Raw genomic sequence first — 14,503 nt, forward strand, 5'->3', positions numbered from 1 at the left:
TTCACTAAAGCATCAGTATTTCAAACTGTCTCTTTATTTGGCAGCCTGAAGTTTTTTTACTTTCTAGAACACACCACAGTAACCTTCAAGCTGGGTGAGAGGTAAGCCTTTCTTTTCAAATAGAGAGAAGGAAAAGATGGTTCCCATTGTAGGTAAGTTTTAGGGAAGAGTCCATAAAGAAAATGAAAATCTGGAAATGCATCCTCTTAAAACTATCAGTGCTCACATATCCTTTGAAAATCTGCAGGTGCCCTTGGAGGTATAAGTGTCTCAGTGTGAAGACCTTGCCCTAGCCCAAATCAATGTGTCTTCTGGCAAGGAAGGTGCAGTCATTGTGGGGCCCTCCTCAGAATCATACTTTAGAGCTGGACCCATCAGATCACATCATATAAGCTGCCACTAACTCTGTGCATAAGATCTGTTTCAAATGCTGCCAGTGATTTTCTGAGGCTGGACCATTAGCTGAGCCTTGGGACATTATTACCTAGTGAAGGTCTGTGTTTGCCATACCACAGCCTGGCCAAAGCCTAAGCTCTGATTTCTCTCTTATTCTTTCTTTCTCTTCCTTCAGAAAGCTTTTCATACTTCCCCACCGTGAGGCCTCAACTTGCATCCTTCTCTATCAGCTTTTTATATAATGGGATCTCCATGCACTGAAAAATTTAGGATGGATGGCAGCCTAAACTGTGATTTTTTGCCAGCAAAGTTTGTTTCCTAAAAGCCTTAGGTCAATATTTCAGACATTTCTATACCATATTTGCAATGTTTACCCCATTGATAGATCATGTCTATTTTTCTTCTAAATTGACTCACCTTTCTATTTCTGCATTTATTTTAGATGAGAAACTATTATGTCTCTACCTTCTGAGGTATCCCTCCTATCTTTGCCTAGATTATCCAGAAAGCAAAGCTAGAAGCAAAGGCCTAGATTATTGGGAACGTGAGTCTAGGGGTGTAGGACGGGGGATTGAAATGGTGGAGGAAGGAAAGCCAATACAAGAGTGACATACCACGTTGGCCTCTGCTGCAGACAAGTGGTATTCATTCCCACTCGACCTTCTGCAAAGCCTCATGGAATGTCTCTCACAACTCTCCACCTGGGTGACAAAAGGGGAAAACAGTTATCCATCATGGTCAAGAGTATCTCCATGGGCTTTAAGTCCCCCATATTTCCAAGTTATACCTGCTTGAGTGTAGGATTTCCAAGGGGATCTCATGCTAAGGCAGCAGAGAAGCCCCAGGGCCAGCAGCAAACTGAAAGATGCAGGCCCAGACAAGGTTTCCACCATTGCAAGAGAGATCCACTGGAGCAGCAAGTGTTGCCCACTGACCCATGAAGTACTCCAGAATTCATAGGAGCAGAAGGCTGGCTGGAAATTGTGGAGGAAGACTGAAATATTCCTCATACCACCCCTTGGTTCTGTCACTGTGCCCACCAGAGGGTTTGCTCCACTGGGGTGGGGTGACTGGGGTATGCTGTCCAACAGGGCTGCCAGGAGTCCACTCTGTGAAGGTGGTGGTGGGAGAGTGTAGGTAAGGGTGGCCTTGTGAGCTGAGCACTGTCCCCAAAGTGCCCACTACACATGAGATGGAGGGCCCCTCCTGCAGTGGCATGACTGTAACTAGGGAGGGGTTATTCTGGGTGCTAAAACAAAACTTCAGACCAGCACAGAAACAGCCAGCCCATGCCACCAAAGTTGACGGGCCGGGCCCTCCCACTGGGGTACATTTTTACCGCCTCTCCTAGGCCCCCCAGACCCTCTTCCCTTAAGAGGGAGGGCTGAGGGAGGGCTGCTGTGTGATTTGAGGTAACTGACAAAAGAGGCCAGCAGAGGGAGACTCCTCAAATTGCACACAGCACTCTGCTCATCCCCTGGTTTAAGTTATTTCTGAGCGTTAGTGTTCTTCATCAAGTAAAAGGAAGTTGGAAGGGGAAATGCCACCTCTGTGAAATATCACCCAAAGAAAAGCTGAGTAACTTGCCATTATTTTGGAGACAGCAAGGAAAGAACATCTCAGAAGTGGGGCCTCATCTTTCTAGTTTTAAGACGAGAGAAAAGGAGGAATTATTCTTCAGCAAGTAAGTACATTTACTATTATCTGAATATGGGATAGCTTGGTAGAACAAGTTAGCAACAATTTGACTGCTTTTTAAACAAACATACTATCACTCTTACCTTCCCCCCAAAGGGTCTTCCGGGGGTTTGTTATTCCAAAATTCATAGACAATCATCATTGGAGTTATGACTCATTATTTAAAATTTTCTAGATGGTAGCAAATATTAATTTTGTAGGCTGAATTTTGAGTTTTCCAAACCAGTAAAATTCTGGTGAATCAGTGAATTCAAGCTAATCCTGATTAGAATGCCATGTGGCTGATAGAACAAGCCAGTGTGGCTGGAAAACTTGCTCTGGGGTGGTTCCCAAAGAGCAGTAGCAAACATCTTCTGGGTAGCATTGCATTCCATCTGTGGTGGCAATCTGAGAGGATCACATTGGAGCACAGCTTTTATTTTTATTTCTGAAGTTTCATCTGTTTACCGAAAATAAAACAAAACAAACAGCTTTCTTACCTTATAGTACGTAATATAAATAAGCAGTTTTCAGTATTTTTCTCTTCCCTTTTTACCGAAGCTTCTCTGTTGATTGAGATCCTCTGCCCCTTTAAGACATATTCTTTGTGTAGAAGCATTTGAAAACAGAGATACTTGTATTTCTATGTCAATATATTAAGAAAGAAGTAGTTTCATGACTTAAGCACTGCCTTAGACAAAAATACACCCTCGTTGGTGCTCTGTGTTTCTCAGTTCTGAAGAGGGTCCGAGCTTTCATGGGTTGACTTGCTGATATCTAGGGCCCTTACAGTTCTCCGTGTTTCTGACAGTCTTCATCATCCCATCCAGCGGTGGGAGAGCTGTGGTTCTTGGAACACGAACAAGGCAGCGTCACTTCCCCAGAATTCCCACCAACTTTTGCTTCCCACGCACCCCCTGCCCCAAGATTGTGCTCTGATTTAGAGGTTGCACAGATTCAGATCCCTGACTCATTGCAGGCAGGCAACTAAGAAGTTTTACAACACATGGTAGGCCAACCTTCCTTCTAGGTGACTTCTATTTTTTTTTTTTTTTTCCTTTTTAGGTTGTGAAAATAAATCTACAATCTTTTATAATCAAGAGTTCAGACACCCAGATACACCATCCTCCCTCTCCCTGGTGTGTTTTTGCAACCATCACGGAAGAACCCTCGGTGTGTGGCAATTGAATCATCTTCTGCCCCTGCCTGGTATAAGCTGTGAGGTGCCCTGTCTCATTTGGCTTGAAATTGGTTACTTCTGTTTTCATCCTCATCAAGCAGAAGCCATGTGCCACACACTGAAGTGGGGAACACCATTACCCAAGCTCTTTCAGCTCTTGGTGCTGGTTGGTCTTTTTGACTTCTGTTCAGGTAAGTGACTTCCAGGAACTTGAGTGAATCCACTGCTTCAGGGTTTAGAGAAAGGAGGTGGAGTCTCTACGATGTCCCTGTCTGTCACCTTGTGAGAGAGAAGGGACCTTCAGGGTATTTCAGTTCACTTTAGGGATGAGAAAACAAGTTTAGAGAGGTTCAAGGACCTGCCCTTATCAACAGCAGGTCAGTGGCCAAGTTAGCTCAAAGACCCAGACCTTAAAGAAAAGATGGGGCAGAGTTCCTGTCGTGGCACAGCGGAAATGAATCTGACTAGGAACCATGAGGCTGTGGGTTCGATCTGGTAGTGCCGTGAACTGTGGTGTAGGTCGCAGACAGGGCTTGGATCTGGCGTTGCTGTGGCTGTGGCATAGGCCAGCAGCTGTAGCTCTGATTAGACCCCTAGCCTGGGAACCTCCACATGCCATGGGTGCGGCCCTAAAAAGATTTTTAAAAAATAATAATAATAAAAAATAAAGAAAAAGAAAAGATGGGGCAATGTTATCTTAACAAAACTGTAAAGCTGATTCAGAAGGACAGCTGAGAGCTGTGATCTCTTCTTCGAACACTCGATGCTCATTTACATTTTGTGACCTGCTAAGGGCACTGGCGTTGGGCTCTGGTTCTCAAATTGTTTCGATGGAATGACATAGCTAAAGTCTTCTGCTCCTAAAATTGGACAATGATGACCTTCTTTCCCAATTTGAGGGGGAAAACAAAGTAGCTGTGACACATAATCTTCTTAGTATTAAAAATTTAATATTTATTTTTATGATTTAGGGGCTAATGCCCCTTGTTAACACCAGCGTCTGATGTGTCGCGGTATCAAATTCAGCACAAATCATATTTTGAGTTATTTTAAAATTACTACATAGGTATTTCAGGTGTGTCCTACAAAGGATGTTTCAATTCTGGAGGCTTTCATTCCAGTTCAGGTGAGGAACTTGAAGGGTTGTTGGGAAGGTCAGTGCTGATCCTGCTGACCAGATAGCTCTGATTTTTTTTAAATAATCGGAACAAAAGTTCTGCTTTCTGCTGAGCAGCCTACCACTTGCTTTCCTCAAAATAAAGAGAAGGCTCTGCCTTCGGCACAGTCTCCTGGTCTGCAAAGAGCTGAATATCAAAGGGCCTTGTCCTAAGCGCTGCCTATTTAAAAAGCATCTGCTCGGCAGCCATCATTGGTGACTGATCAATGTCTGAGGGAAGGCAGAGCGGGGAAGAGAAGACTGTGATGCTGGTAGTTGTATATTTTCTGTTCTGAGCTGTAAAACTTGCTATTTAACACTGTTGCTGAACCAACCGAATCGTGACTCACATTTCATAATTTACACATCAGATTTTGTATATATTTCATAGTTGTATTTCAACAGTTAGAATTTTCTTCTGGAAAGTTGGGGAGGGAGCAGCACTCCCAATGTAGGGTTTTCCGGGGAGTCTAGATGAATTTAAAATGATTTAGAGGGAGTTCCCATCATGGCGCAGTGGTTAACGAATCCGACTAGGAACCATGAGGTTGCGGGTTCAGTCCCTGCCTTTGCTCAGTGGGTTAACGATCTGGTGTTGCCGTGAGCTGTGGTGTAGGTTGCAGATGCGGCTCGGATCCCGCGTTGCTGTGGCTCTGGTGTAGGCCGGCGACTACAGCTCCGATTAGACCCCTAGCCTGGGAACCTCCATATGCCACGGGAGCAGCCCAAAGAAATAGCAAAAAAAAAAAAAAAAAAAAGATTTAGAGGGAAATGTACAGGCTTCCTAGAAATGTGTGGACTGTGTGGTGTGTGTTTGTGTCACAGAGGGAGAAAAATAAAAAAGAGAGAAAATTAAAAAGAAAACTAAAACCAAGGCTTTAGCAATTATATCAGAAAAATTAGAGGCAAATGACAAATAAGCTCAGAAGAAAATGAACTTTGAGCTAAAGAAAAATATTTAGGAAACCATCCTGTTCTATAGCTACTTCCAGATTTTATTCTTGCTATCCTGAGGCTACAAAGGAATCAATGAGTTTCTTTTGTCTGAACACCTACTGTGTACCAGCTGGGCCTTAAGAGCTGAGCCTGGAATTCATGCCCTCAGAGAGATTTGAGCATTAGTTGGAGAAGGCAAAACTAACCCCCTCAAGCAAGCGCGGAGCAGTGAAGTGCTTGGCCCTGACTGTAAACACTCTAGACTTGGGAAAGGAGGGATGAATGTGGGCTGGGGCAGCTGGGCAGGCTTTATGGTGGAGAATGGGGATGGGAACAGAATTCTGGGCAGAGCAGTAGCATGGACAAACGCACAAAAACAAAGATGAGTCGGGGGAAAAGGCTCACTCTTTTTTTTCTTTTTTTTTTTTTTTTTTTTTTTTGTCTTTTTGCCATTTCTTGGGCCACTACTGCAGCATATGGGAGGTTCCCAGGCTAGGGGTCTAATCGGAGCTGTAGCCACCAGCCTATGTCAGAGCCACAGCAATGCAGGATCCGAGCCGCGTCTGCAACCTACACCACAGCTCACGGCAACGCTGGATCGTTAACCCACTGAGCAAGGGCAGGGATCAAACCCGCAACCTCATGGTTCCTAGTTGGATTCGTTAACCACTGCACCACGACTGGAACTCCAAGTCTCACTCTTTTGTTTAATCATTTATGAATTCAACAAACACTGAGTATCTCCAATGTATAAGATACTTTTCTTGGCCCTGGGGACATGTTGTGAGCAAAACTGACTTGGCTTTTGCCTTCATGGAATTTCTGGTCATTAGAAAAAAGGTGAAGATTAATTAATCATTCAAATGAAAGTTGTATTTCTTGTGACCAAGAAATATTGTGTTTCCTTGCCAGGGGGGAGAGTGATGAGAATGAGCTGGGTGAAAGTGGAAGGTGCTACTTGTGAGGGACACGGAGGAACAAGGAAGTGAAGGTGGGCAGTGTTGGGCAACGTGGAGGCAGGGATCAGACTCCATTGGGCTTGAAGGCCAGGGACTTGAATGTTATTTGGAGGCACTGGAAAGCCACAGAAAGATTTTAAGCGGGGGAGTGACATGGTTTTTACCAGTGCTGTTCACACTTGAATTATATGTGCCAATCACCTGGAAGCCTTGTTAGAAACCAGTTTCTAGCCCAGAGGCTTTTTAGAGCAGAAAAAATATTCTGTATGATACTGTAATGGGGATACATGTCATTATACATTTGTCATTTATACATTAAAACCCATAGAACGTACAGTGCCAAGAGCAGCCTCTAATGTAAACTGTGGACTTTAGGTGATGAAGTGTCAGTGTAGGTTTATCAATTGTCAGAAACATACCACTCTGGTGCGGGATATTGCTGGGGAGGAGGCTGTGCACATGGAAGGGAGGAGACTTGCAGGTATTCTGTACTTCACATTTGTTTTGCTGTGAAGCTAAAACTGCTCTAAAAAAATAAGTCTCATATATATATGCAGGTGGGTCTGGGGAGGGTCTGGGGAGGGGCCTGAAGGCCCCAAGTGATGCTAATGTCCATAGTGGTAAGGCTCTAAATAACATTTTTTAAAAATGCTGAAACATGAAGAGTAGCTTGCAGGGCAGCCAGAGTGATTGTGCTAAAACTATCAGGAGGCTATTTCAGTAGCATGCAGTACTTGATGATAGCTTTGATGGAAAGAATGGAGTTGGGGGGAGATGGATGGGTAGGAGAGTGTGTATGATGTGGGCCTGGAGAGGATTTGCCAGATCAGACTGCAGATGTGAACTGTGCATGGTCTGTGCGAGATAAGGTCAGGGGCTGGGGACTTACATTGTGGAGTAAGGTCATGGAGAATTTTGTTGGAGAGCAGGGGATTTACACACTACCCCTCCTCTCCTCCCTTGCATAGGGAAGCTGCACTTCCACCTATCCCCAGCCACTGCTGCCCAGGATAGAAGACTTCTCTTTCCGGCACAGGGAAGACTGGTTGGTCTTCTCTCCACTTCTAATTTTGTCTTAGAAACAGAAACACTGGACCCATGTGCTCCAGAAACTGATGGCTGTCAGGCTGAGGGTCTGACATAGGTAACTTTTCCTCAGAGCTGGGGTCCTTTCAGGGAGACATGGTTCTAAAGGGAGGGGAGTGGCCTTTGATAGGAGTAGGTAAAGGATACAGGAAAGATGTTGGCCTGTGAGTCTGTGGCATGAAGAACATGGAGCTAGAGGAAAAGAGTGTCCTCAGAGAGCCGCTGTAAACACAGCCTCTTCCCCACTGTCATGTTCTGTCTGAATGCTGCTGGCCTGGGCTCCGACTACTGTGATATCAGCTGTTCAAGTTCTCGAGCATTTTAAACATAAATTGTTTAGAGAGACACACAAAAGTAAGGATTAGATTTATAGAGTATATAGGCTGGGTCCATGGGGAAGAGAAAGTTGGGAGCAATGTAAAAATCAGGTGACAAGTCTTAAATAAGTCAGCTGCTGGAGAGCACAAACCTCTACCTCCTTGAGTCCAGGGCCCACACAAACCCTGTGGATGCTGTTCACTTAATCAAAAGCACATAGAAGGGTCCAAAAAGGTCACTTCCATTGTGTTAAAGGTCACACAGACCCTTAGCAGTAAATATTCAGGCTATGGGATTATAGATGACTTTTAGGTTTTTCTGTATTCTTCATTCTAAATTTAGTATGCGTTTCTTTTAGAATCAGGAAAAACCTTTATTTAAAAAGCACGCCTAAGTCCTCAGTGAGATAACTTACATCACAGCACACAGTCATATAAGCTGCTGTGTATCCCTGATTCTTTTTTATGAGAAGTGGTGGTGCTGCACTGCTGACCTCTGCTGAGGTTCAGCTCTGTGGGGGCAGGGGAGGGTTGCTGTGGCCAGGCCACTGTGTTCACACTGCCTCCTCCAGTTTGCAGGGGCTAGGGAAGACTCTACAGTTGTTGGCAAAAGCTCCCTCTCCTGGGGGGTGGTTATCGGGGGGGGGGGGAGTTGAAGTGGTCAGGGCAGGAAGCTGGCAAAGGGGTCAGGAAAGTCAGGGGCTGGGGACTTAAACTGTGAGGTGTGCCCAGAGTGTTGTGCGGGTGGGGCAGCTTGCATATATGCATGAGAGATGAGCAGGGTCGCCTTCATTTCTGCCCGTGAAAAAAATCTGCATAGCATTTTACCATAAACAAAACACTTTACATCTGGGTGTCATATAATCCCATAGTAATTATGCGGGGTAAATCAGAGAGACAGTTTTATGCCCATTTTGCAGAAATTATACCTGAGGCTCAAGGAGGTTAATCAACTTGTTAAAGGTTTTGATTCTAATACACAGCAGGTGGAATCAGATCTCATCTCCTAAGGCCTAGTCAGGAAATCAACAAATATTTACGGAGCACCTACTACGGGCCAGGCCCTATTGTAGGTTCTGCAGGTGTGGCAACAAACAAAACAGATAAGGCTCTTTTCTCATGGCCCCCAAAGTGACTACAACAGATATATGGCAGCTGGAGACAAGCTTGAACAGAAATAAATCAGGGCAAGGGACTAACAAATGGCAGGATGGATGGGGTCAGGGAGGATGGTACTGGTTAGGGAGAGTCAGAGAAGGCTTTACCACAAAGGGACACCTTCTCTGAAGAAGCAAGAGATGTGGCTGGGTGGATGTCTGGGGTAGAGAATGGTCCCTGTTGTGGGCCTGGTACCATGTAAGGTTTTACCTGTATTCCCTCGTAGAAACCTCAGCCCACTTTGTTAGCTAGGTGCTAGGCCCGACTGTAAAAGGGCAAAGCAAACTATTGAGGCATTAATGCTGAGACCTGATGTTCCCGTCCAGAACCACTGAAGTAAACAAAATTGTTTTCTTGTAACTGCATGTAGCAGAGTCCCTGAGCATGGAAGCCAGGTCCTAGCGGGAATTGCCCAGAAGATTTTTGGTTCCTCTTTTCAGTCTGGTTCTTCCTCAGCACCAGCTTTTGGTGAGGGGATCTCACATAGGAACGTTGAAGAGTCCATTGATGGTTTGCTGTTGACCTTTAGAGAAACACCCACACTTCTCCTCAGCTGGCTGGACAAAAACTCCTTGAGAACCATCATTGAAATTAACTCACTTTCAATTAAGATTTCTTTTTGCTAATATTATCACATGTCAAAATCAGTTAGAAATTCTGGATTCTTTTTGAGTGGGAACAAAGACAGCATAGGGAAGACCCTGTTATTTAGGACTGCAGATGAGTAAGCTGCTTTCTGTCATGGCCTATAGCAAGAGCAGCATTCTACATGTCTGACATAACCCTTGAGTGACATGAAAGTGACCAGAGGGTATGAGTCAAAGGAGGAAGAGAGAGGAAAGGAAACTCTTATGGAAGATCTGCCATGTAGTAAGGACTTTCCATTGATATCATTTAATTTGAATGTAATTTTATAATGATCCTGAGAGGCACGCCTTGTACTGCTTTTACAGATGAGGAAACAGGTTAATTGGTAAGTGGCTGAGCTGGGATGAGAACCCAAGTCAATAGGAATCCATAGTCCATTCACCTTCTGCATATATATCATTCTGCTTTCATTGTCTCACTCTTTTTTTTTTAAGAGCTGCAGGTGTGGCACATGGAAATTCCTAGGCCATGGGTCAAACTGGAGCTACAGCTGCCAGCCTACGCCACAATTTTCACAGCAATGCCAGATCTGAGCCATGTCTGTGACCTACACCCCAGCTCAGGGCAATACCAGGTCCTTAACCCACTGAGCGGGGCCAGGGATTGAACCTGAGTCCTCATGGATACTAGTTAGGTTCATTTCTGTTGAGCCAGGATAGGAACTCCTCATTTCTCTTTTTATCTCTTATTTTTTTTTTGCCTTTTTGCCATTTCTAGGGCTGCTTCCGTGGCACATGAAGGTTCCCAGGCTGGGGTGTAATCGGAGCTGTAGCCGCTGGCCTATGCCAGAGCCACAGCAACTCGGTATCTGAGCCACGTCTCCAACCTACACCACAGCTCACGGCAACGCCGGATCCTTAACCCACTGAGCAAGGCCAGGGATCGAACCTGCAACCTCATGGTTCCTAGCTGGATTCGTTACCCACTGAGCCATGATGGGAACTCCGTCATTTCTCTTTTTAAAGGGAATTTGTTAGCTATTGTATGCTCCCCTCAAGTATATCTTTTCATTTATTTCCCCCTTTTCAGTTTTCAGTTATAGTCCCTAAATCTAGGCTGGCAACATTCAGCACAACTGCAGAAAGAAGCACCTTAGATCACTCTGAGTACTTCACACTGCTGTGAAAATACCCACCATCACAAAACTCTTTTCCTAAATGGTGTGGTGGGGCCACATCCAGTTTGAAGGAGGCTGGAAGAGGGGCTGGTGAGATGGAGAGATGCTAGTGTCTGTGATTCTGCTGTCCAAGGAGAGGGCCTGGAAATGAGATCCCTATCCTAGTGAGATATGGGCCTCTCCAGGGGTTCAGTAGGGGGGCTATGGAGGATCCGGAAGGGAAGATGCAGCATGGCAGCACTGGGGAGTGTGGAGCGTGGCCAGCAGTGAAAATGCTTGGGCTTTAGAGAGACTCTGCTTTTAGGTCAAGCAAAGCATAGGAAAAATTACCATGCCTTCTAAACCCAAAAATCAGAAAAAAAAAAAAAAAAAAAAAAGTCTGACAGATTTTGGTGCTGCTGAGGAGTGCTTAGGAGCTAATAAAGAGATGGAGTTTGGAGGCTGAAATGTTAATATTTCTGCTATATGCTGATAGGAAGTGGACAAATGTTTTAAATAAGGAGCATCTAGCAAAACTAGGTTGTAGGGTAACCTGTTGCATGGATTGCAGATAGCCAAGAGAGCTGAAGACAGGATAGCCATCCATTTAGGACAGCTAGTGAGAGAAGGAATGGTCCAGAGGGATAACTTGGGCCCTGTCAGCTGAGAATTGAGGAGAGTTATTTCGGCCTGGTGTCATGGGATCAAGCCAGGCTTGGAAGGAAAAGGATTGTTTCTCAAAGCAAAAGAATTCAGTGATGGGACCCAGATAGGGGCAGGCAGTGCTGGCTTACTTATCCTAGAACTTACTTATCCTAGTTTGGGGCCTAGAACTGGGGAAACTAGTAAACAAGGAGAGTGGCCCCAAAAATTCTCTGTAAAACTGGGACAGTTTCTTTTCCTGGGTGTAATTTCCTCATCTATAAAATAAGGCCACCGAAATGAATGGTCAAGGAAATTCCTGCAAAATTTCACATTCCTTAACTCTGACTTCCCTATCCCAGTGGAACTGAGAGCATCATCAAACCCATAATTGGTATTCATATCCTAGGACTAAAGTCCTTCTTTGGGGACTAGTGTGTCTACTCCCTTATTGTCCATGGACAGATAAACGGAATATCAGTCATTATCGTCATTATCACTCCTTAAGAAGGAAAGAAATTCTGACACATGCAAAACAAGGAGGAACCTTGAGGGCATTAGGCTGAGTGGAATAAGCCAGTCACAAAAAGACAAATGTTGCATGATTCCACTTATATTTGGTATTCAAAACAGTAAAATTTGTAGAAAGAGGAAGTCGAGTGGTAGTTACTAGAGGCTGGAGCGGGGGGAAAGGGGAATTGTCTAATGCATACAGAGTTGCAGATTCACAAGATGGAAAAGTTCTGGAGCTCTGTTGCACAACAAATGTAAATATACTTGACCTACTGAGCTGTATGTTTAAAAAGGGTTAAGATGGTAAAATTTATGTTTTCTAACTACAGTTTTTTAAATGGAAGGAAAGAGCACTGGGGATTAAAAAACCTGAACACGCTGATCCTACTTAGTTACTAGATATAATACTCCGAATTATGTTACTACCAAATCTGAATTCCTGCTTGTGCGGGCATCTATATTTAATAGGTTTAAAATTTTGTTCTGTTTGCCTCTCCATAGGCATCGTTCAGGTGACCAAAACAGTGAAAGAAATAGCAGTGCTATCCTGTGATTACAACATATCCACTGAAGAACTGACTAGAGTCCGAATATACTGGCAAAAGGATAATGAAATGGTGCTGGCTGTCATGTCTGGAAAAGTGAAGGTGTGGCCCAAGTATGAGAACCGCACCTTCACTGATGTCACCAATAACCTCTGCATTGTGATCCTGGCTCTGCGCCTGTCAGACAATGGCACCTACACCTGTGTTGTTCAGAAGCGGGAGAGAGGGTCTTATAAGCTGGAGCACCTGACTTCGGTGAAGTTAATGGTCAAAGGTCAGTGGGACTTTCTGATTTATAATAAGCTGGCAGAATCTTGATGCCCTTAAGGATATACTCATATTGATTTAAGCAGAAATTTTACCAAAGAGGATTGTATCTCATTTCATTTCTTAGGGTTGAGTCTCTAGTTTTATTATAAACACTGTTTTCTCAGGATGTCCTGGAAATATCCATTAGTTGCATTTCTTGCAGTTTGAAAATTCAAGTTGATGAAAATTCAGTCATTTTGAGGCACTAAAATGATCTGAAGTGCCTTCTGAATCATAAAGGGACACATTTGGTTTGATGTGGCTGTACTATTAACTGTACTTGATCCAGTAATATTTTCTTGTTAAGTATGTTGGAAGGCATAGAGCAATGCAGGCATAAATATTTTTCAAATAGTATTTGCATGGTTATTACTATGGCCTTTGTACTATTATATTTATTACATATTTGAAGCTCTCATCTAATGGTCATTCCCACAAAGTTAGATGTTGGAGAACTGTGATGGACAGGGTAGGAAGAAGGCTTGACTTAATCACAGGTGATACTTCTACAGAACACTGATATAGCCTAAGCCCTTGTTGAGAAATGGCTGCCCTGGGTCATTCCCTCATATCTGGAATTTAAACACATTTCTTTTTCTTCTTGGGCACTTAAAGCCTTTAGTGGAAACCAATCCTTTTAACAAAAAATAATAAACCTTAATAACAGTTAACTTAAATGGATCCTTAGTGAGTTCTTCATTGTTTTTCCCTGCTTTGGTCTTCAGCTATGTTGAGTCTTTAGCTGTAACATCCAGATCATACCCAAAATTTAGGTGGTAAGCCAAAGCTACATGGAATTATCTTAAACTTCACTCTGTGTGTTCCCTACCCATGGAGAGAGCAGATGATTATGTGGTGGTGGGATGTGAGGGGCTCTGAGAAGCCTGCCTTCTCCAAAATTCTGAACAGCATCCATTCCAAGAATCCTCTCCTAGTTTCAGCATTTCTCCCCTACAGGATTTCTTGTGAAAGATGAAAATGTGTTTCCTAGGGGAGATGGCACCACAGACATATTAGCCTGTATTAGTTAAATACGTTAGATAGGTAGTCCCCCAACAGCATATCCAGGGAGAAGTAGACTCAGGACATGGACATTTTGATAGAAATATAAAAAAGAGAATTGAAGAGGGAGAAGAGGCAGAGTTTCAGGGAGGGGAGGCCCTAGTAGCAGATTATAGAGGGAGACCAAGGACAGCTAAAGGGGCTACGTGGGAGTACTGAGGCCCTCAAAAAGTGGGGTGGGGCACCAAAATCGGGTAAGGGAAGACAAAAAGGGCAACTTTGCTTGCTTAACTAGATCCAGAACCAATTCTGTTTTTTCCAATTAGAATAGCACTTCCAAAATGATAGGGTGCCCATGACTTGTGGATGTTGTTAAAGTGCAAATTCAAATTCTTTTGTCTTTTTTTTGTTGTTGTTGTTGTTGTTGTTGTTGCTATTTCTTGGGCCGCTCCCACGGCATATGGAGGTTCCCAGGCTAGGGGTCTAATCAGAGCTGTAGCCACCGACCTACGCCAGAGCCACAGCAACACGGGATCCGAGCCGAGTCTGCAATCTACACCACAGCTCACGGCAACGCCGGATCGTTAACCCACTGAGCAAGGGCAGGGACCGAACCCGCAACCTCGTGGTTCCTAGTCGGATTCGTTAACCACTGCGCCACGACGGGAACTCCCAAATTCAAATTCTAACAAGCTCCCTGGTGATGCCTGCTACTGCTGAGGATCTTAGTTTGAGAAACAGTCTCTCATTTGGCCAAAGTGATCAATTGTCCGATTCTGCTAAGGATGGAGGGGTTTCCACAAACATGAGGTTTTCAGTGCTAATATGGGAAAGTCTCAGGCTAAATGGGCTAGATGGGTTTCTCTACATCTGCCTAAGACTG

The 14,503-nt window shown here is 44.2% G+C and overlaps 1 protein-coding gene across 4 annotated transcripts in view; it reads left to right on the forward strand.

The window, feature by feature from the left end:
* CD80 (CD80 molecule) overlaps positions 1,862-14,503 on the forward strand; it is a 37,230-nt gene continuing 24,588 nt past the window's right edge. The window contains exons 1-3 of one of the 4 annotated variants that reach the window (XM_021068535.1): positions 1,862-2,080; positions 3,139-3,444; positions 12,266-12,583. In XM_021068535.1, coding sequence (XP_020924194.1) covers positions 3,360-3,444; positions 12,266-12,583 — 403 coding nt within the window. In that variant the 5' untranslated portion in view covers positions 1,862-2,080; positions 3,139-3,359. 4 annotated transcript variants of the gene reach the window in all.

This window comes from Sus scrofa, chromosome 13 (genome assembly GCF_000003025.6).
Source record: "Sus scrofa isolate TJ Tabasco breed Duroc chromosome 13, Sscrofa11.1, whole genome shotgun sequence".
Lineage (NCBI taxonomy): Eukaryota > Metazoa > Chordata > Mammalia > Artiodactyla > Suidae > Sus > Sus scrofa.